Source organism: Curcuma longa, chromosome 5 (genome assembly GCF_044706935.1).
Source record: "Curcuma longa cultivar G26 ecotype Majalengka, Jawa Barat chromosome 5, ITB_CL_G26_1.1, whole genome shotgun sequence".
NCBI classification, from domain to species: Eukaryota; Viridiplantae; Streptophyta; class Magnoliopsida; order Zingiberales; family Zingiberaceae; genus Curcuma; species Curcuma longa.
The window spans coordinates 5,495,551-5,519,018 of record NC_133865.1 but is presented as its reverse complement, the minus strand read 5'-3'; the positions used below and the strand labels follow the sequence as shown (position 1 = coordinate 5,519,018).

Here is a 23,468-nt window from a genome sequence, read left to right as displayed (position 1 = left end):
GCGAAATTATAATTTTTGGGCCCTGACACAATGACATATTTAATTTTTAAAGCTTGATAAATTATGATTTTCAAATAATAAGAGTTCCAAGATAAAAATATTTTATACGAAACAATGCTCTCCAAGCAACTAGAGTTCAAAGATAAAAAAATAATTTCTCCTATTTAAAATGATAACGATACTCTAAATAATATTTAGAACATACAAAAAATAACAAAAAAAAGTTGAGGTTTTTTGAATTGTCATTGCAAATTCCATTGAAATACTCTTTTTCTTCTTCGTAGTGAAGAAACTCCAAACTGAATGAAGGTCGTCATCGAACATTGAATTTTTTTGATAACCGCTCATAATATTTCCTTGTCTGCTCCACCAAAAGGTATAAACTTTGTCATATCAAAACATCAAGAAAAGTATTTTGATGCACAAAGAAAAATATACAACGAGAAAATTTAAAGACCTGTATGGCTAAAAATAAGAGAAGGAAACAAAAACACAAGTTGCAAACATGAAGTTGGTGAACATGCAACACAGTTCGAAGACTTGTATACCTCACTTGATTGGTAATGAGATAATAATTTTATCACGCAAAAATTAAACATATGGACTACTAGAAAAAGTTGATTAACTAGTCACAAATTCTTCATTTTCATCATTCTTGTTTTCAACGAAATCTTCATTTGCATTTGATTCATTAGTTAAAATCTGAACTAAGTTTTCTATTGTGTCATGTGATTTTTTTTACTAAAATATTTATTCAATGAACCTCTTAAGCTTTGGGCTATCTCTTCCTCTTTTTTTTTTTTTTTTTTGTCTTTTTTGATATCTAGATAGTTGTTTTATAATTGATCCGGCTGGAATGACGTAGCGTGACAGGTAGGAAACAGGGGTCCCCCAAGAGGACACGTGGCACCGACGTGGCGTTGAACAGGAAGGACCCGATACTTTTAGGAGGGAAAAAGGTGGGTAAAACTAACCCCCTCGGCAGGGAAGCCAAATCTTCAGTATTGCGACCAGGAAGTCCTCAAGACTTCACCCGGAACACTCAACCCCCCCTTCTAGCTGCCCTAACCTTCTCGCACCCGAATAACTAACGACTGCCCACCTCATCTCGAGATAAGCACACACCTCAATATACCATATGAGCTCCTCGCAGCTTAGGCTAACGTTCCGATCTCATTATCAGGTCATAAATCTTGCTTACCATGGTCTACAAGGCTTGATCTTTTACAATGATCTGTGAGTCACCCTACCGAGAGATCGATACACAACTTAAGCCAGCAGCCGAGCTCTCCTGGACCGCGGCGCACCTAACACAACTCCTCATAACTTAGCCCACGGCTACCCTTAAGGAAATCGCATAGTTCGACCTCACTATCAGATCATATATCTCCCCTATCACTACCCACCAAGCTCAAGTATGCATAAAACTCCCTATCTCACCTGCCCGCAAGGTCGGAACAAGGTTCAATATACCAACCGAGCTCCCTCAGACCTCGGTGTACTGTATTCAACGCTCTATGACTCCTATAGAAGTAAACTAATTCCAGAGGCCGACCTCATGACTCAGTCTCAGTATTACATACTGACCTCATGGCATGGTCCTAGCCTCATCTACCGACCTCATGACTTGATCCCGGCATCATATGCCGATCTCATGACTTGGTCGCAGCATCATATGCCTACCTCAGGACGTGGATCCCATACTGATTCCTTCAGCCACAAAGCACGCAAAGAGCTCGGGACGGACCGAGCACTTCTCATCAGCGCGGTTGAGAATACCTTGCATCCGTGCATCTCAACCGCACATATCGACGACTCTCGACACGGAGATGATATTAAGGGATCATGCACCTATTTCTTCACATAACTTATCTAAAAGAAGCGGTTTGTAAACCAAGTCTCCTTACTTGGTCCAATTCGATCATAGCCCTTCAAAGAAGATAAGACACGCGGATGAACCGTCTGATCTGCGAAATCTGTCACATGCTTGACCCTGCGATTCCGCCCTCTCTTCCAATCACACACACCTAGATCCGAAGGTACCGCTCCCTCCAGCCCTATATAAACCCCTCAGGTATGACACTCCAACCATCTTGAATTCTGAATACACACTAGTGTTCTCCTTTTCCTGACTTGAGCGTCGGAGTGGCCACGGCGGAACTTTCCGGCGCCCGGCTAATCCGTACGTTCAGTGTCCCTCTTTTCAGGACCCTCTCCTCCGCTGTGGAAGAACCGGGTGACGCGGCATGCCCCCTGTCTGGTGACTCGGCTATCGTCGGCAAAGAGCCGGAACAATAATGATAGATAATTATGAACAATAAGCAATAAGCAAAGAACAATAAAACCTAATATGGATGGGCACTTTCGCGACATGTGGAACTATAGAAGCGGTTGTGGGCCTTGTGGTCTGTGGGGGCAGTTCGCGGCAGAGATCCACAACCCGTAGAATGAACAGAAAAAAGATCTGGTGACGAGATCCACAACTTATCGAGATCAAGTGCTTGTGCTTGATGGAATGAACAGAAAAAGGATCGGCGAGTAGGACTCAAAAACTAGTTGATCGTTTAATTTTGTTTTGGATGGATAGATAGACAAAGAATTACAGAGTTGACCGTTCATATTTTTTTTTTGGATCTGATCAAAGAATACTTTTAATATTCTTTGAGAGAGAATAATTAAAAGTTAAGATTATATAAAATTTAATCTAAAAAATTAGGGTCCCACCAATTTGTGATCCTGAGCAGTCGTCCTGGTTGACCTATCCCAGGATTGCCCTGAAAATAGAGAATCTCGATGATGAAAAATGATCCATAATAAAATTAACATTATATTTTGAATAAAGCTGACGATGATAGACAATAAATTGAAATTTTTCCTCACAAAAAAGCCAATTTTTTGATTCATTCTAAAGAATTTTTTTATCTTTCAATTATGGATTGTGAGTTTATTCGATCGAGAAGAAGGGATGAATATTATTTTTTTAAAAAATAAATGTTTTTATCATAGCCTTTAAAATTAGTGAATTAAATATTAAATAAATTTTCTTCAAATGATTTTTTAAAAATTTATCTTTTATTAATTATTTGTCTACCACTTTTTTTTTTAAATTTTACGAAGGTAGGTTTCGGTGCAAAAAAATTTTTTTAAAGGTAATTGTCGTATTTATTTAAATTTATTCATTTACTTATTTTAGAATTTTTAAATTCATATAAATTCCACTTCAATGGCAGAACCCTCCACTTCTACAACCGATCGCCGTCCCCTGCTCGCGCTTCTCTCTTGTCATCCCTTGCCCATCTCGATCTCGCTTGATTTAACGTCGCCGGCAACGGTCGAATAGCATCCTACCGACGAACGAACCCTAGCATGTTTTTTTATGTAAAAAATTTCCCACCCTCTGTTCTTTGTCGGCCAAAAATTAGGCCCTTATCAAATTATGGACCCTTGGCAGTCGCCCTGGTTGCCCTAGCCCAGGGCCGGCCCTGATCCTTATAGTTACGTACCTTTATAGATAAAAAAAATCATCCATCGTTAGTTCACCAATACAATATAAAAAGAAAAAAAAACATCAACGGGACGCTTGATTATGGCCGAGAGGTTGATGGGCAGCGACGAGGTCATGAGCGAGAGCGATCGTCGAGCTCACGAGCATACTATACTATGACCTTAGGACCTCAACGGAACAAGCTCGATTTGTGTTACCATCCTTTTGATTAATTTTGAAAGTGATCGGTACCTCACGAAAATTGTTCTCCAGTCATCAAAATAAATTGCGAAGCACAAATGGATCTTGATGGTCAATCAAGCTCATAAATTTTTTAAACTTCCAATGTGTAATGTGTCATTGGTGAGATTTGAACTATCGTTATTTAGGAAACATATCTAACCTTTTATCATAGCCCAAGGGGATCATTAGCACCCTTACTTATATAGAAATCCAAATATCCAACTCTTCGAATGGATTAATCGTAGAGGTGAACGGTTCGATCCCATAGAAGTTTTTCATTTGTCATCAAAGTAAATCAGGAAGTGCGAACGATGGTCGCTCTATAATCAACATTCCAGGGTTGCTTTTCCACGGAAAGAAATTAATCTGTACTGAGTCATAGTTGAAAATCGATCCATGGATGCTTGATTAATTGCAAAAGTGTACATCGTAATTTTAAAGTGACTAGTTCCTATGGAATTCCCTATCGGCTATCAGGATAAATTCAGAAAACGTTGATATCATAGCTCGACGACCTAGTTACACAATTTTTCGAACTCCATGGGTGTCCGATAATGCCCAACAAGAGTCTCAAACCTTTGCTGCATGGTTAATCCATCTTGCTGTTTATCATCGCATTAGTATTCTTTTTCAGCAAAAGGTGGAATCTATCGCCCCAGCGGCCCCACACGGTCGGCCTCACGATCATCGGTAAGGAGGTAAATCGGGAAGTTACAGTTGACCACTACGAAGGAGGGCATTACCTCGACTTTGCCGAGATCATCGCATTAGTACCCTTGTCATTATTTGAGGGAGCAAATTTAATCTCCGTAATGGTCAATTGTAGCTTTCCGATTTACTTTCTCATAAATGATCGTGGAGCTGATTGTATAGGACTGCTGGGATGACAGATTCCACGATCTTTGATTTTAGTTTGTGTCTTCTCTAGCATATCCTACCCATTATGGCAAGTTTACTTGACACACTGATAAACTTCATTGTTTGAGATTTTTTTTTTATCCTTGTTAATAATAATGCAGCAACATCAAAGTGTGTTTATCCTAATTAGTTATTATGATTAATCCTTGTTTATGAGAGCTTATGCCAATTATCTAATTGGTAATTAGATTCATACATTGCCCAAAAATAATACCTAATGACTTATTATGTCATATGGGACGAAACTATATACTCTAACACTCATTCTTGAGTTGGGACGTGAAGATTGATCAGTGCCTAGCTTGCTATACAAAATAAAAAGTATATTTTAAAAAGAAAAATATCAGTAGATCCGTTCAATAAACTTATTAGTCATTTCATTCTTGGAGATGTAGCAATGGCTCAATGGTTGAGCGGCTTTAGTGATGTGATGTTAAATACTGGATCTCTGAAACAAGAAGAGTTTATAATCGAAATAGGCTCTGAAACCGTTTGATTCACAGAATTGAATAACTTTTACTATGGAATAAATGCTTCATTTGAATGTCTATATTTGATTTTTAAAATTGTTGTAAAGGACAAATGAGGAATAGTTTTCATAATGACAAAAAATTCATACATGAAATATTTTGCTGGCTGGAACATCGACCTCAAGAAATGGCTGAGTCACTTTGATACCTTGTGGTGATTTGTTAGGGCAAAGTTGGATGACAACGCCAGACTGCTCGATTTCACTGAAAAGCTGGAAGCTGCTTGTGTCGGAACTGTTGAATGTGGAAAGATGACCAAAGATCTGGCGCTTCTCATTCATGGATCCGGGTAATCCTAGCCTCTTTCTACTACAACTGCTCAAGCAACAACTATTTTCATGTTTTCTAACTAAAGTGCCTGTTTCCCTCAGCGTCACTCGAGCTCATTATCTGAACACCGAAGAGTTCATCGATGCAGTGGCATCTGAGCTGAGAGCTAGGCTTTCTGCGCAATGAGGTTGAATTTGCAAGTTCCTGAAGCTGGGAGTCGGGGAAGGTTCGCTACTTAGTTTACATCAAATAAAAATTGTTTTCATGTTGGGAAGAAACATTTTCCATTCTTCATTGCTTTGTCGATCAGCATTTGCTACTGCAACTCATCACTGATGGTTTTGATTATTTAAAGTATGACTTTCCAGTACTTCGTCGATAGTTTGACATTAACATTTGTCTAGCAGCTCTTGAAATAGTTCCTTACGATCATAATTGATTGCCATAGCCATAGAATCACATAGAAATGAGATATGAAAAAAAAAAAAGGCTTTAAGTTTACATTGGATCAGTATGCAATACTGGGTGCAAACCAAACAAGAATTGGCCGCCGAAATGTAAATGGCCGCAAACTCAAGGCGGCGAAGCTTTCGTCCTCCATGCTGTAAACCGAGTTTTCACTACTAAAGCCGGTATAATACAAGTCGACCGAGATATAAACGGAGTTCGACTTCAAATCCGGCAACGAAGAAGTATCGATGCAAAGCGAAGAACCTGTGCTCAAGAACAGAGCACGCTTCCCCAAATTATTCATGGCGATGATGGCGCCTTTCTCTGTATCCACATTCCAAACCTCTAATTTGATATAACCTTCTGATTTTTTCGTACTGGTCCGTGCCATCAGTAGATCATCGGAAGACGGACAGAGAAAGTAAAAGACGACGTCAAAATCCCAAGCGGCGTCTGACAGAACCACCACCGGCGTCCATGTCGGAGTCGAGTCCGGCGTGATGAGATCACACGCCGCTATCGTCACTTCGTCGTTTTCTTCGGATCGTGACATCACATAGAGCTTGCCCTTGTGAAAGGCTATGTCGTGGTAGTGATAATAATCACCTATCATCTTCCACTTCTCATCTCCGGCATTAACAGAGCACAAAATGTATTTCCGCAGAGAATAGCTGTAGAACACAAAGACGACGCTGTAATCTCCCCCTCTGGAGGGATCCGAGGACAAGACCCCCTTGAACTCCTTCAAAGCCCATCCGACGTCCATGGTGGAGATCGAGGGAAGGTTGATATGCACGCCGGTGATAGGGTTCAGGAGCTGCACACTGACGCCGGTGAAAGGGCTTCCCGACGGTTATGAGCCAACCGTAGGAAGATCCGACGACGGTATTGAGGGTGCGAGTAGCGGGGCTTGGGATATTATACACGCGCCCCTCCGATAAGCTGAAGAAGTTGTACTTGTTGTGAGGGTTATATCTTCCGTTCATGAGGAATTGCCCTTCCGGCACAAGCCATGGGATCTGAGGACGGTGATCACCGGGACGGCGGCGGAGCTGATCGACCACGGCAGCCCAATGTGAGCATACGGCGGCGCAGTGAAAGAGGTCGGGGACGGAGAGCTTGGATAGGATTGAATATAAGAGATCCGTAGGGATCTCCGACGAGTAAGTAGACATCTAGAAGAGATGATGGTAAGTGACGACGGCAGCGGCGGCGATGGCGGCGGATGCGGCGGCGGCGAATTGAATTGGATATCCCTCTTCCTTCGGCCTACCACCCTTTTTAAAGGACGTCGAGATTTACCATCTAACTATTTCCGTTTTGTTGCTTAGTCTTTTTCTAAATTATTTTTTCCCACATTAATTAATATTCATGTGAATAATAAAATCCATGTTATTAATTTGTTAATTAGTATAATTTTTAAATAAGGAAATATTCTATTTATATAAATTATTTTAAAATAGCATAAAATATAGTCCTGTTTAAATTTATATTTGATACGAACTGTTTCTAATCCAATATGTTTAATTTTTTTAATAGAAAATTAAGATTTCTTGTTTTAGTTGTGTTAAATTCGTTTACTTTTTAGTTGGAAATAATATATATAGCAAAATCTTTTATCATTTTAATTTTTTTTACCTTAAATATAATTTAAATTTAAGCATAGTATATTAATTAGTTAAATATAGAACGAATCAAACCGTGGTATTCGATTAAAATTGAATCCAATCAAATTGAATTAATCAAAATCGAACAAATTAAATTTATTTTTAACTAACCGAATCGATAGAATTTTTAAATAAAAATCTAACAAACTAAATCGATAAAATATTAATTAATTTAATTTTTGATCGAATTAACCAAAATAATTAAAATTTTTAAATATTATAAAAATTTTACCAATTAGTTAGGGATTTATAAATTTATTTACTTAGGAATTTATAAATTATTTTTTTATTTCGATTAATTCAATTATTTTAGTTTAAACGAATAAAAAATTTTAAAATCAAATCGAATTAACTGATTTTTTAAAAAATAATTGAAATTTCGATCGGTTTGATTGGTTTAACTGAATTTTTGGTCACCCCTACGTGGCGGTGGGCCAACTCGTCAAAAATCCATCATACGATAAGGTGGAGCAACGGACCGACCCATCAACTTGACGGATTCGAAAATTTTCATTCCAACCCAACCCAAGATGTGTTGCGAATTAGGCGGGTCAATCCATAGGGCTGTCAAAAGTATAATAAAAAGATATTAAAAATTTTAAATTTAGATTCTACTTCAATGAGTCAAGTTAAATTTTTTATGTTTAGATTGCGATTTAGACAGATCAAGTCCATTTATTTTTTTATTTTAATTTTAAATTTTTTTAAAAAATTAAATTTTCTCAATCCGCGGATCAATCCAAGCCCGCCACGGATCGACCCATAAGGGTCACTAGCCTAGGCGGGTCGGTTCACCCAAATCCACCTTAAAATGAATTGATAAAAGTTTAACTTAACCTGCTTAAATTATTTGACAAGGTGGTCTAATCCGACAAATTCGATCCAAATTGACCACTCTAGTAAAATATGTGTTATGGGCTGATATATCCTGGTCAAGAAAATCAAGGTTTGGTCCAAGTGGAGATAACACATTGGATGGACCGACTAACTCCGTGCCTGATTAACTCCATGCCCGACCGGCTACACACTTGACCGTAACCAAGTCCATATCTGACCGACTTTATGTCCCACCCACCTCATTGACTTCGTGATCTCCCAGATAGAGGTTGGCTCAGTCTTATCGAGTCCGCACTCTTGCCCAAGTAGCCCCACTCCCTCAATACTACTTCCCTTGCTCATCCCACCTACTAGCCGTCTGAGTGACACGTGGAATGTTAAAGTACATAACGATAGATAACCTACTACATTAGTACATCATAACCTTTTATAGTACTAAGCATGGGTGATGAGACCTGCTTTACCATCACGATAGGATATATGTTCCTTACTTTTGATGTGACATATCCTCTAATAACTCTATAAAAGAACTCTGTTTCCCGTGGGCTCAGATATCGGGGCACATGTACACACACTCTTTACTCTCATTCTTCACTTTTTCTGTTCTTTTTCTCCATCTCCAATCGATGACGGACTGATTTGGACGTCGGAGTGACTGAGCCAAGGCACCTTTAGCCTCCATTTTAACCCTCTGTCTCTTCTTAGAAGCCTTGCAGGGCCACAGTCTTCTCCCAGCTGCTCGTGGGCCCCATGTAATTTCTTCAACGTAGAAGTCAGGTATCCGATGACTCATCCGGAGACGATCTCAAGCAAGAATAATATGGCTTTTTTTGGCCAGTTGTGACTTCTAATAACAAATTTAATAACAATACTATGATTTTATCATATGTGACTTCACTATACATGAATGATGAAATGAATGGATCATCCTTATCAGAGCCGGTCCTGGTTGTACAAGGGCCCTGGGCGAAATTATAATTTTTGGGCCCTGACATAATGACATATTTAATTTTTAAAGCTTGATAAATTATGATTTTCAAATAATAAGAGTTCCAAGATAAAAATATTTTATATGAAACAATGCTCTCCAAGCAACTAGAGTTCAAAGATAAAAAAATAATTTATCTTATTTAAAATGATAACGATACTCTAAATAATAGTTAGAACATACAAAAAATAATAAAAAAATTGAAATTTTTTGAATTGTCATTGCAAATTTCATTGAAATACTCTTTTTCTTCTTCGTAGTGAAGAAACTCTAAACTGAATGAAGGTCGTCATCGAACATTGAATTTTTTTGATAACCGCTCATAATATTTCCTTGTCTGCTCCACCAAAAGGTATAAACTTTGTCATATCAAAACATCAAGAAAAGTATTTTGATGCACAATGAAAAATATACAACGAGAAAATTTAAAGACCTGTATGGCTAAAAATAAGAGAAGGAAACAAAAACACAAGTTGCAAACATGAAGTTGGTGAACATGCAACACAGTTCGAAGACTTGAATCCCTCACTTGATTGGTAATGAGATAATAATTTTATCACGCAAAAATTAAACATATGGACTACTAGAAAAAGTTGATTAACTAGTCACAAATTCTTCATTTTCATCATTCTTGTTTTCAACGAAATCTTCATTTGCATTTGATTCATTAGTTAAAATCTGAACTAAGTTTTCCATTGTGTCATGTGATTTTTTTTACTAAAATATTTATTCAATGAACCTCTTAAGCTTTGGGCTATCTCTTCCTCTCTCTTTTTTTTTTTTTTGTCTTTTTTGATATCTAGATGGTTGTTTTATAATTGATCCGGCTGGAATGACGTAGCGGGACAGGTAGGAAACAGGGGTCCCCCAAGAGGACACGTGGCACCGACGTGGCGTTGAACAGGAAGGACCCGATACTTTTAGGAGGGAAAAAGGTGGGTAAAACTAACCCCCTCGGCAGGGAAGCCAAATCTTCAGTATTGCGACCAGGAAGTCCTCAAGACTTCACCCGGAACACTCAACCCCCCCTTCTAGCTGCCCTAACCTTCTCGCACCCGAATAACTAACGACTGCCCACCTCATCTCGAGATAAGCACACACCTCAATATACCATATGAGCTCCTCGCAGCTTAGGCTAACGTTCCGACCTCATTATCAGGTCATAAATCTTGCTTACCATGGTCTACAAGGCTTGATCTTTTACAATGATCTGTGAGTCACCCTACCGAGAGATCGATACACAACTTAAGCCAGCAGCCGAGCTCTCCTGGACCGCGGCGCACCTAACACAACTCCTCATAACTTAGCCCACGGCTACCCTTAAGGAAATCGCATAGTTCGACCTCACTATCAGATCATATATCTCCCCTATCACTACCCACCAAGCTCAAGTATGCATAAAACTCCCTATCTCACCTGCCCGCAAGGTCGGAACAAGGTTCAATATACCAACCGAGCTCCCTCAGACCTCGGTGTACTGTATTCAACGCTCTATGACTCCTATAGAAGTAAACTAATTCCAGAGGCCGACCTCATGACTCGGTCTCAGTATTACATACTGACCTCATGGCATGGTCCTAGCCTCATCTACCGACCTCATGACTTGGTCCCGGCATCATATGCCGATCTCATGACTTGGTCGCAGCATCATATGCCTACCTCAGGACGTGGATCCCATACTGATTCCTTCAGCCACAAAGCACGCAAAGAGCTCGGGACGGACCGAGCACTTCTCATCAGCGCGGTTGAGAATACCTTGCATCCGTGCATCTCAACCGCACATATCGGCCACTCTCGACGCGGAGATGATATTAACGGATCATGCGCCTATTTCTTCACATAACTTATCTAAAAGAAGCGGTTTGTAAACCAAGTCTCCTTACTTGGTCCAATTCGATCATAGCCCTTCAAAGAAGATAAGACACGCGGATGAACCGTCTGATCTGCGGAATCTGTCACATGCTTGACCCTGCGATTCCGCCCTCTCTTCCAATCACAGGCACCTAGATCCGAAGGTACCGCTCCCTCCAGCCCTATATAAACCCCTCAGGTATGACACTCCAACCATCTTGAATTCTGAATACACACTAGTGTTCTCCTTTCCTGACTTGAGCGTCGGAGTGGCCACGCCGGAACTTTCCGGCGCCCAGCTAATCCGTACGTTCAGTGTCCCTCTTTTCAGGACCCTCTCCTCCGCTGTGGAAGAACCGGGTGACGCGGCATCCCCCCTGTCTGGTGACTCGGCTATCGTCGGCAAAGAGCCGGAACAATAATGATAGATAATTATGAACAATAAGCAATAAGCAAAGAACAATAAAACCTAATATGGATGGGCACTTTCGCGACATGTGGAACTGTAGAAGCGGTTGTGGGCCTTGTGGTCTGTGGGGGCAGTTCGCGGCAGAGATCCACAACCCGTAGAATGAACAGAAAAAAGATCTGGTGACGAGATCCACAACTTATCGAGATCAAGTGCTTGTGCTTGATGGAATGAACAGAAAAAGGATCGGCGAGTAGGACTCAAAAACTAGTTGATCGTTTAATTTTTTTTGGATGGATAGATAGGCAAAGAATTACAGAGTTGACCGTTCATATTTTTTTTTTTGGATCTGATCAAAGAATACTTTTAATATTCTTTGAAGGAGAATAATTAAAAGTTAAGATTATATAAAATTTAATCTAAAATTAGGGTCCCACCAATTTGTGATCCTGAGCAGTCGTCCTGGTTGACCTATCCCAGGATTGCCCTGAAAATAGAGAATCTCGATGATGAAAAATGATCCATAATAAAATTAACATTATATTTTGAATAAAGCTGACGATGATAGACAATAAATTGAAATTTTTCCTCACAAAAAAGCCAATTTTTTGATTCATTCTAAAGAATTTTTTATCTTTCAATTATGGATTGTGAGTTTATTCGATCGAGAAGAAGGGATGAATATTATTTTTTAAAAAAAAATGTTTTTATCATAGCCTTTAAAATTAGTGAATTAAATATTAAATAAATTTTCTTCAAATGATTTTTTAAAAATTTATCTTTTATTAATTATTTGTCTACCACTTTTTTTTTTAAATTTTACGAAGGTAGGTTTCGGTGCAAAAAAATTTTTTTTAAAGGTAATTGTCGTATTTATTTAAATTTATTCATTTACTTATTTTAGAATTTTTAAATTCATATAAATTCCACTTCAATGGCAGAACCCTCCACTTCTACAACCGATCGCTGTCCCCTGCTCGCGCTTCTCTCTTGTCATCCCTTGCCCATCTCGATCTCGCTTGATTTAACGTCGCCGGCAACGGTCGAATAGCATCCTACCGACGAACGAACCCTAGCAGGTTTTTTTATGTAAAAAATTTCCCACCCTCTATTCTTTGTCGGCCAAAAATTAGGCCCTTATCAAATTATGGACCCTTGGTAGCTGTCGCCCTGGTTGCCCTGGCCCAGGGCCGGCCCTGATCCTTATAGTTACGTACCTTTATAGATAAAAAAAATCATCCATCGTTAGTTCACCAATACAATATAAAAAGAAAAAAAAACATCAACGGGACGCTTGATTATGGCCGAGAGGTTGATGGGCAGCGACGAGGTCATGAGCGAGAGCGATCGTCGAGCTCACGAGCATACTATACTATGACCTTAGGACCTCAACGAAACAAGCTCGATTTGTGTTACCATCCTTTTGATTAATTTTGAAAGTGATCGGTACCTCACGAAAATTGTTCTCCAGTCATCAAAATAAATTGCGAAGCACAAATGGATCTTGATGGTCAATCAAGCTCATAAATTTTTTAAACTTCCAATGTGTAATGTGTCATTGGTGAGATTTGAACTATCGTTATTTAGGAAACATATCTAACCTTTTATCATAGCCCAAGGGGATCATTAGCACCCTTACTTATATAGAAATCCAAATATCCAACTCTTCGAATGGATTAATCGTAGAGGTGAACGGTTCGATCCCATAGAAGTTTTTCATTTGTCATCAAAGTAAATCAGGAAGTGCGAACGATGGTCGGTCTATAATCAACATTCCAGGGTTGCTTTTCCACGGAAAGAAATTAATCTGTACTGAGTCATAGTTGAAAATCGATCCATGGATGCTTGATTAATTGCAAAAGTGTACATCGTAATTTTAAAGTGACTAGTTCCTATGGAATTCCCTATCGGCTATCAGGATAAATTCAGAAAACGTTGATATCATAGCTCGACGACCTAGTTACACAATTTTTCGAACTCCATGGGTGTCCGATAATGCCCAACAAGAGTCTCAAACCTTTGCTGCATGGTTAATCCATCTTGCTGTTTATCATCGCATTAGTATTCTTTTTCAGCAAAAGGTGGAATCTATCGCCCCAGCGGCCCCACACGGTCGGCCTCACGATCATCGGTAAGGAGGTAAATCGGGAAGTTACAGTTGACCACTACGAAGGAGGGCATTACCTCGACTTTGCCGAGATCATCGCATTAGTACCCTTGTCATTATTTGAGGGAGCAAATTTAATCTCTGTAATGGTCAATTGTAGCTTTCCGATTTACTTTCTCATAAATGATCGTGGAGCTGATTGTATAGGACTGCTGGGATGACAGATTCTACGATCTTTGATTTTAGTTTGTGTCTTCTCTAGCATATCCTACCCATTATGGCAAGTTTACTTGACACACTGATAAACTTCATTGTTTGAGATTTTTTTTTTATCCTTGTTAATAATAATGCAGCAACATCAAAGTGTGTTTATCCTAATTAGTTATTATGATTAATCCTTGTTTATGAGAGCTTATGCCAATTATCTAATTGGTAATTAGATTCATACATTGCCCAAAAATAATACCTAATGACTTATTATGTCATATGGGACGAAACTATATACTCTAACACTCATTCTTGAGTTGGGACGTGAAGATTGATCAGTGCCTAGCTTGCTATACAAAATAAAAAGTATATTTTAAAAAGAAAAATATCAGTAGATCCGTTCAATAAACTTATTAGTCATTTCATTCTTGGAGATGTAGCAATGGCTCAATGGTTGAGCGGCTTTAGTGATGTGATGTTAAATACTGGATCTCTGAAACAAGAAGAGTTTATAATCGAAATAGGCTCTGAAACCGTTTGATTCACAGAATTGAATAACTTTTACTATGGAATAAATGCTTCATTTGAATGTCTATATTTGATTTTTAAAATTGTTGTAAAGGACAAATGAGGAATAGTTTTCATAATGACAAAAAATTCATACATGAAATATTTTGCTGGCTGGAACATCGACCTCAAGAAATGGCTGAGTCACTTTGATACCTTGTGGTGATTTGTTAGGGCAAAGTTGGATGACAACGCCAGACTGCTCGATTTCACTGAAAAGCTGGAAGCTGCTTGTGTCGGAACTGTTGAATGTGGAAAGATGACCAAAGATCTGGCGATTCTCGTTCATGGATCCGGGTATTCTTAGCCTCTTTCTACTACAACTGCTCAAGCAACAACTGTTTTCATGTTTTCTAACTAAAGTGCCTGTTTCCCCAGCGTCACTCGAGTTCATTATCTGAACACCGAAGAGTTCATCGATGCAGTGGCATCTGAGCTGAGAGCTAGGCTTTCTGCGCAATGAGGTTGAATTTGCAAGTTCCTGAAGCTGGGAGTCGGGGAAGGTTCGCTACTTAGTTTACATCAAATAAAAATTGTTTTCATGTTGGGAAGAAACATTTTCCATTCTTCATTGCTTTGTCGCATCAGCATTTGCTACTGCAACTCATCACTGATGGTTTTGATTATTTAAAGTATGACTTTCCAGTACTTCGTCGATAGTTTGACATTAACATTTGTCTAGCAGCTCTTGAAATAGTTCCTTACGATCATAATTGATTGCCATAGCCATAGAATCACATAGAAATGAGATATGAAAAAAAAAAAGGCTTTAAGTTTACATTGGATCAGTATGCAATACTGGGTGCAAACCAAACAAGAATTGGCCGCCGAAATGTAAATGGCCGCAAACTCAAGGCGGCGAAGCTTTCGTCCTCCATGCTGTAAACCGAGTTTTCACTAAAAGCCGGTATAATACAAGTCGACCGAGATATAAACGGAGTTCGACTTCAAATCCGGCAACGAAGAAGTATCGATGCAAAGCGAAGAACCTGTGCTCAAGAACAGAGCACGCTTCCCCAAATTATTCATGGCGATGATGGCGCCTTTCTCTGTATCCACATTCCAAACCTCTAATTTGATATAACCTTCTGATTTTTTCGTACTGGTCCGTGCCATCAGTAGATCATCGGAAGACGGACAGAGAAAGTAAAAGACGACGTCAAAATCCCAAGCGGCGTCTGACAGAACCACCACCGGCGTCCATGTCGGAGTCGAGTCCGGCGTGATGAGATCACACGCCGCTATCGTCACTTCGTCGTCGTTTTCTTCGGATCGTGACACCGCATAGAGCTTGCCCTTGTGAAAGGCTATGTCGTGGTAGTGATAATAATGACCTCCAGATATCATCTTCCACTTCTCATCTCCGGCATTAACAAAGTACAAAATAATTTCTTTCCGCAGAGAATAGCTGTAGAACACAAAGACGACGCTGTAATCTCCCCCTCTGGAGGGATCCGAGGACAAGACCCCCTTGAAGTCCTTCCAAATCCCATCCGACGTCCATGGTGGAGATCGAGGGAAGGTTGATATGCACGCCGGTGATAGGGTTCAGGAGCTGCACACTGTGCACGCCGGTGAAAGGGCTGACTGCACACTGACCTTCCCGACGGTTATGAGCCAACCGTAGGAAGATCCGACGACGGTATTGAGGGTGCGAGTAGCGGGGCTTGGGATATTATACACGCGCCCCTCCGATAAGCTGAAGAAGTTGTACTTGTTGTGACGGTTATATCTTCCGTTCATGAGGAATTGCCCTTCCGGCACAAGCCATGGGATCTGAGGACGGTGATCACCGGGACGGCGGCGGAGCTGATCGACCACGGCAGCCCAATGTGAGCATACGGCGGCGCAGTGAAAGAGGTCGGGGACGGAGAGCCTGGATAGGATTGAGTATAAGAGATCCGTAGGAATCTCCGACCAGTAAGTAGACATCTAGAAGAGATGATGGTGAGTGATGACGACGGCGGCGACGGCGGCGGCGAACAAGCGAATTGAATTGGATATCCCTCTTCCTTGCCTACCACCCTTTTTAAAGGACGTCGAGATTTACCATCTAACTATTTCCGTTTTGTTGCTTAGTCTTTTTCTAAATTATTTTTTCCCACATTAATTAATATTCATGTGAATAAGTCAAAATCCATGTATATTTTATTAATTTGTTACAGATTATTAGTATAATAATTTTTATAATAAGGAAATATTCTATTTATATAAATTATTTTAAAATGGCATAAAATATAGTCCTGTTTAAATTTATATTTGATACGAACTGTTTCTAATCCAATATGTTTAATTTTTTTATAGAAAATTAAGATTTCTTGTTTTAGTTGTGTTAAATTCGTTTCCTTTTTAGTTGGAAATAATATATATAGCAAAATCTTTTATCATTTTAATATTTTTTACCTTAAATATAATTTAAATTTAAGCGTAGTATATTAATTAGTTAAATATAGAACGGTCAAACCATGGTATTCCATTAAAATCGAATCCAATCGAACCGAATTAATCAAAATCAAACCAAATTAAATTTATTTTTAACTAACCGAATCGATTGAATTTTTAAATAAAAATCGAACAAACAGAATCGATAAAATATCAATTAATTCAATTTTTGACCGAATTAATCGAAATAACTAAAATTTTTAAATATTATAAAAATTTTACCAATTTGTTAGGGATTTATAAATTTACTTACTTAGACATTTATAAATTATTTTTTTTTTGATTAATTCAATTATTTTAGTTTAAACGAATAAAAAATTTTAAAATCAAATCGAATTAACTGATTTTTTAAAAAATAATTGAAATTTCGAAGTTTGATTGGTTTAACTGAATTTTTGGTCACCCCTACGTGGCGGTGGGCCAACTCGTCAAAAATCCATCATACGATAAGGTGGAGCAACGGACCGACCCATCAACTTGACGGATTCAAAAATCTTCATTCCAACCCAACCCAAGATGTGTTGCGAATTAGGCGGGTCAATCCATAGGACTATCAAAAGTATAATAAAAAGATATTAAAAATTTTAAATTTAGATTCCACTTTAACTGAGTCAAGTTAAAATTTTTAAGTTTAGATTGCGATTTACACAGGTCAAGTCCATTTAATTTTTTATTTTAATTTTAAATTTTTTTAAAAAAAATTAAATTTTCTCATCCTACGAGTCAATCCAAGCCCGCCACATATCAACCCATAAGGGTCACTAGCCTAGTCGAGTCGGTCCACCCAAATATACCTTAAAATCAGTTGATAAAAGTTTAACTTAACCTACTTAAATTATTTGACAGGGTGGTCTAATCCGACAAATTCAATCCAAATTGACCACTCTAGTTAAATATGTGTTATGGGTTGATATATACTGGTAAAAAAAAATCAAGGTTTGGTCCAAGTGGAGATAACACATTGGATGGACTGACTAACTCCGTGCCTAATTGACTCCATGCCCGATCGACTCTACGCCCGACCGACTCCACACTTGACCGACCTAACCAACTCCATATCTCACCGACTTTATGTCCCACCCACCTCATTGACTTCGTGATCTCCCAGATAGGGGTCAGGAGCTGCACGCTGACCTTCCCGAAGGTTCCGTACTTGTTGCGACGGTTATATCTTCCGTTCATGAGGAATTGCTCTTCCGGCACAAGCCATGGGATCTGAGGACGGTGATCGCCGGGACGGCGGCGGAGCTTATCGACCACGGAGGACCAATGTGAGCATACGGCGGCGCAGTGAAAGAGGTCGGGGATGGAGAGCTTGGATAGGATTGAGTATAAGAGATCCGTAGGGATCTCCGACGAGTAAGTAGACATCTAGAAGAGATGATGGTGAGTGACGACGACGGCGGCGGCAACAAGCGAATTGAAAAAATCTTCATTCTAATCCAACTCAAGCCGGAGGGTGCGAGTTAGACGGACAACACATGAGTCTATCAAAAGTATAATTAAAAAATATTAAAAATTTTCAATTTGCATTCTATTTTAAATAAAAAGTTAAAATTTTTAAATTTAGATTGTGATTTAGATGAGTCAAGTTAATTTAATTTTCTACTTTAATTTTAAATTTAAAAAAAAAATCTCAATTCGTGGAATTCCTCATTGATCATCAGAATAAATATGAGAAATATAGATATCCATAGCACAACCTAATTATATAAACTTTCAAGCTTCATGGTGTCCAACAATGCCATATGAGAAATATAGCTATTCATAGCCCGACGACCTAATTATATAAATTTTCGAATGCCCAACAAGTGTCTCTGCATGGGTGTCCGCACCCTTACTAATGCCCAACAAGTGTCTCAAACCTTTGCTGCATGGTTAATCCATCGCCGTTGCGAACCGTCCCTCTACAACCCGGATGTCCTACCGTTGCATTAGCACCCTTACTAGTCATTATTTAAGGGTGCAAATTAATCTAATTACAACACTGTGATTTTTGTTTACATTTAAGTCGTTCGATCCGAATTTAAATTAAAAAAATATATAGAATTAAATTAATTTTTTTTTCAAGATTAAAATATTTTATATAATATTAGTATGACATTAATAAAATATTAAGATAAAATTAAAAAATTATCAAGCAAATAGTAAAAAATCTCAGATTATTGAGATTTTTTAAATTAGTCAGATTATACAGTTCATGTTTAGAATTGAATTCGAGTTCAGATTGAATTTGAATTAATAATTTTTAATAATATTTTATTTTAATTCGATCCGAATTCATCTGCTCAGATGCATCTAAATTGACACCTTTAAATCATAATTATTAGTATATATATATATATATACTATAATAGCAGTTTTATTGTCCTCGAGACAATGGTGCCGCGGTAGGGCATCCAAGTTATCACCCAAGTACCTACGATTTGATCCCCAGCTACGGCGTATTTGTAGGAATTTTTCTTTCAAATGTGAAGCACAATCAAAGGATGCTGGGTGTCTGGATTGGTCGTTGCGTGCACTTCCTGATTTACCCTGGTGGCTAGTGAGAAACTTCCATGGAACTGGATCGATCACTTTCAAAAATAATGAATGGGACTAACTTAGATTTATCATTTTTTTTATAATAATAATTTTATTTTTAAAAAAACACTAAAGTCACGCAATGGATGGTAAAGGATGGTGTGATTTATTTATTTATTATGATTAAAATTGTCACAAAGTCTTCAAAATTATTAAAATGGGCCAAAATAGACTCAGAAGGGCATACCTAACATGAACGTACACTACTTCAACCAAAGTTATTTGACTTAGTTAATTATCATAGGATTGACTTGTGTGAAACTGTTGAAATGTAGGATTTTATTTTTTACGTGATAGAATATTTATTCCCTATAATAATAAAAGTGTAATTCATACTACTTTACTTAAAATATATTTTTTTTCATGAAAAATGAACGCACATCGAGACATCGAGATAATTCGCTACTTTATTTGTCATTATTATCGAGATAAATAATTAGATCTACCTTATATTTCTTTTAAAGAACAAACTGTTGATTTTTTAATTAGAGATATAATTGACATAACAAAAGATATGATCGAATATGCTTGACATCAAGTCAGTCAATGTCCTCCTGCGTCATGATCAACTGTAGTTTTTCGATTTATCTTTTTCACAAATGATCATGAGGCTGATCGTATGAAATCGCTAAAATGATAGATTCTATCTTTTTGTAGAAGAATATGATTGACATCTTTTGTTATCAATTTTTATCAGTAATTATTATTATTAGTATTATTATTATCACTACTACAGTTCTGTTCTTCTTGCCAAGAACATGAGTCAATTTCTAAGTCCCGATCAAGCGCCTCCGTGAGCAAACTTTTCTCCACTCCATGAAAGCTCCCAATCTGGCATTTGGCAAGGCGAAGGGGAGAAACAGTAGTCATACAGAGGCCCAAAGGATGCAAACTCATCCATGGAAGAACCAAGAGACGGCACAGTTTGCGCCACAAACTCCTCTGCTTCAAGCCTCGCCGCCATGCTCTGTTCTTGCCTCTCGCACATTGCATGACTGTCGCTTCCCTGCTCCCTTGGCTGCTGAAGGCAAGTGTGGTGCCCGTGGTAGGTGACGTCGAAGACCAGCAGGTCGTCGTCCGATCGCTGCACCTGCTTCTTCGCCGGGCAGCCGTGGGAGGCGCTGTGGGCGCACCGGAAATAGGCTCTGAAACAAGAAGAGTTCATAATCGAAGTGGTTAAGAATAGAGTAGATCGATCTAGTAGAGTAGAGTGACTGACCTTGGATATTTGGCTCCGAGGATCTCTTTCTGCCCGTACTTCCTCCAAGTGAAGCCGTCGTCATGCCCAGCGCCTTCGACTCCCCCGGCCACCGAGCTCAGCCTCACTTTACGCGTCCACGAGTGCAGCAGCGTCTTCCTGCAAATTCATCGCCGGTCAGCTTCGTGCCCGCGCGGGCATTAATGCGCGCGCTCGCGAATTAAGTACTACCTTCTCTTGGGCGTCTCGGCCTCGCTGCGAGGTCCCTGGAAGTGCGAGGAGCGCGGAGGCCGATCATCACTAGCAATGAGAATCGAGTTCTGGATGGAGGACATGAGCCTGGGCACTAAAGCCCTGCAGAGCTCGGGGTCGTGCAGGTGGGACTCCAGATGCTCGATCAGCTCCAGGGCCTGCTTGAGCTCCGCCAGAAGAGCAGCGACGCAGGCATCGGCCTTCATGGGGAACCGATCGAGCAGCTTCGATCGAGGCGGAGGCGAGGAGGAGTTATAGAAGGACGAATTGAAGAAGCGCGTGAGAATTCAAAGGCGAGGGAATTTCGTCAGTAAGCGGCCGGAACCGAGTCGTCTGATGATGATGATGAATCTGCATGGAGGCTGCCTGAATGAATGCTGGAGGAAGTTGCTGGGCGATGGGGGGTAGTTTCTGGGAAATGGACAAGAATTTGGACAGTTGAGTAATAATTTGAGTGGGTCAGAGCACTTCATACGTTGCTTGTTGGATTAAAACACACTGCCTCCCTCTCCCTTGTTCACATCGTAAAGTTGAACCAGTGCTTCGGGGCTGTGTACGGCAATACTGGTCACTCGATCGTACACGTTCGATCGCCACTAGGCGCAAGACGACACGCGGTCCCGGAGAATATTAATTAAATATTGTTGGGGCCGTGGTCCATGATTATTCATCAGCAGCAGTAGCAGCCGCATTTTTCATGCTCGCCAAAAAGGAAGTTGGGAGGCAACGCAGGCAGCGACCGACTGGCGCACGTGGAGGGAGAAGCTCGGGACGCGACGCTTGGCTCGGAGCGCCAACGGCCGGTGTCAAAAATTAAATAATAAAATAAGGAAAACGAAATCAATTTAATAGTAAGGACTCTGTGATGAGGACGGGCTTCACGTAAATTGTAAAATTAAAGAATATTAACAAATATAATTTTTTAAAATAAAATTAAACTCATCAGTTTTTAAACAAATAAAAAAATAATAATAATTAATTTATTAATACCCCTAAGACAATCTTACATCAATAATTCGTTGGGCGCCTTTGCTTTCTGGACTTGACTCGTTGCAAGCCCAACTCTGGACATATTTGAGTCCGAGTGGGAGGGGAAGCCCTAATTGTGAATGACTAGATCAAGCTCAATTCGAGAGAAAGAGAAAAACATTGTATCTAAACCTCTCTGTTGCAAACAGTGAAATTCACCATAGCGGTCTTACCGATCGATCTCACGATTATATGTGAAAAGGTAAATCGAGAAGTTGCAATTGATCATGACAAAAGAGGATATTACCTCAACTTCGTTGAGATTTGAACTCTTGTCCTCTTATGCAACTGTGCTCCATGAAGAGTCAATGGGTTCAAGAGAGGTCGTCGATAGGGAAGTAACATTCGAATATGCATTCAGTGGTTATAACGTGGACGCCATTAACATTACACTAGAAAGATTGAGTTAGGACATATATAAGGTTTTTGAAGAGGTTTATGAAACAAGAAAGGTCTAATCAATGTGGATACGAGATTTGATATTTTTAATTTAAAAGTAGTAATAAAAATTTAAAATTATTTTTTCTCAAAATTAACAAATTAGTACTAACCTTGGACAGGAGGCTACTCACCGAGCAAGATGGCAACTAAATAGAAGTCAGTGGATTAGTAATTATATTTTATATTATTTTAATATATTAGACTATTTATATATTTTTTAATTCATCAATACAATTTAAGATCATCTTATCTGCCTTTCTATATTTCGGCTACTAATTACTATCCCGTGCAATCGTACAAAACAACCTTTTGTTTCTTATTAAAATCAACTGTATCCTCAACAGATTTTCTCGGTACAAGAATCTAAATGATTTTGATCGAGATTATTTTTTGTTATCACTTTGATAAAGGATTTTTTTATTTATTTAGAAGTACTTTATATATATTTTTATTAAGTTAAACTAAAAAATTCATTAAAGCAATTAAAGTTAGTAGTTATAACAGCATTGAAATAAAAAGGTATTTCCAATAAAAAATATATATCCTTTTTATTTTTTATTTTAAAAAATCTTTTGACTATTCAATTAATTTGGGACATAATCTTAATTTTTATCTATTTTTTAATATGCCTTTTTTTCTTAAATTTATATTAAAAAATAAAGAAAACTGAAATCCATCATTTATATTAGTTCTCCTTGTTAGCATCCACAATGATTACGTTAACAGAATGTTATAACATTTTATTGGTGTTAAATACCAATGTGGAGAGGTATTATAACACCCCTCTAATTGAACACGTTCAATTAAAAGTGGAATAGGTGCCTCATATATATTTTTTTATTTTTTAATTATATTTACTAAAATAGTTAGTTTTAATGATTATTTTAAAATTGAATAACGGTTAATTTTAAAATATATTTATTTAATATGATATAATTTTAAGATAATTGAATAGACGATGGGACATATAAATAATGAGTATTAATGTTAAAAGA

The 23,468-nt window shown here is 38.5% G+C and overlaps 1 protein-coding gene, 1 long non-coding RNA gene and 2 pseudogenes across 2 annotated transcripts; 1 reads left to right on the top strand and 3 right to left on the bottom strand.

The window, feature by feature from the left end:
- The first annotated feature begins 5,335 nt into the window (after window positions 1-5,335).
- On the top strand, window positions 5,336-5,815 carry LOC141828811 (uncharacterized). Its single transcript, XR_012601834.1, has 2 exons — window positions 5,336-5,464; window positions 5,547-5,815. It is a non-coding gene; the product is annotated as an uncharacterized LOC141828811 (long non-coding RNA).
- Window positions 5,816-5,953: 138 nt separating this feature from the next.
- On the bottom strand, window positions 5,954-7,070 carry LOC141829765 (uncharacterized; annotated as a pseudogene).
- An 8,243-nt stretch (window positions 7,071-15,313) lies between these two features.
- LOC141828898 (uncharacterized) lies at window positions 15,314-16,460 on the bottom strand (annotated as a pseudogene).
- A 3,834-nt stretch (window positions 16,461-20,294) lies between these two features.
- LOC141830076 (transcription factor WRKY19-like) lies at window positions 20,295-21,209 on the bottom strand. The gene is made up of 3 exons (XM_074717556.1): window positions 20,983-21,209; window positions 20,773-20,910; window positions 20,295-20,698 (listed from the first exon to the last, which is right to left on the bottom strand). The coding sequence occupies exons 1-3, from the start codon at window positions 21,207-21,209 to the stop codon at window positions 20,335-20,337; spliced, it is 729 nt and encodes a 242-aa protein (XP_074573657.1). The 3' UTR covers window positions 20,295-20,334.
- Window positions 21,210-23,468: the final 2,259 nt, after the last annotated feature.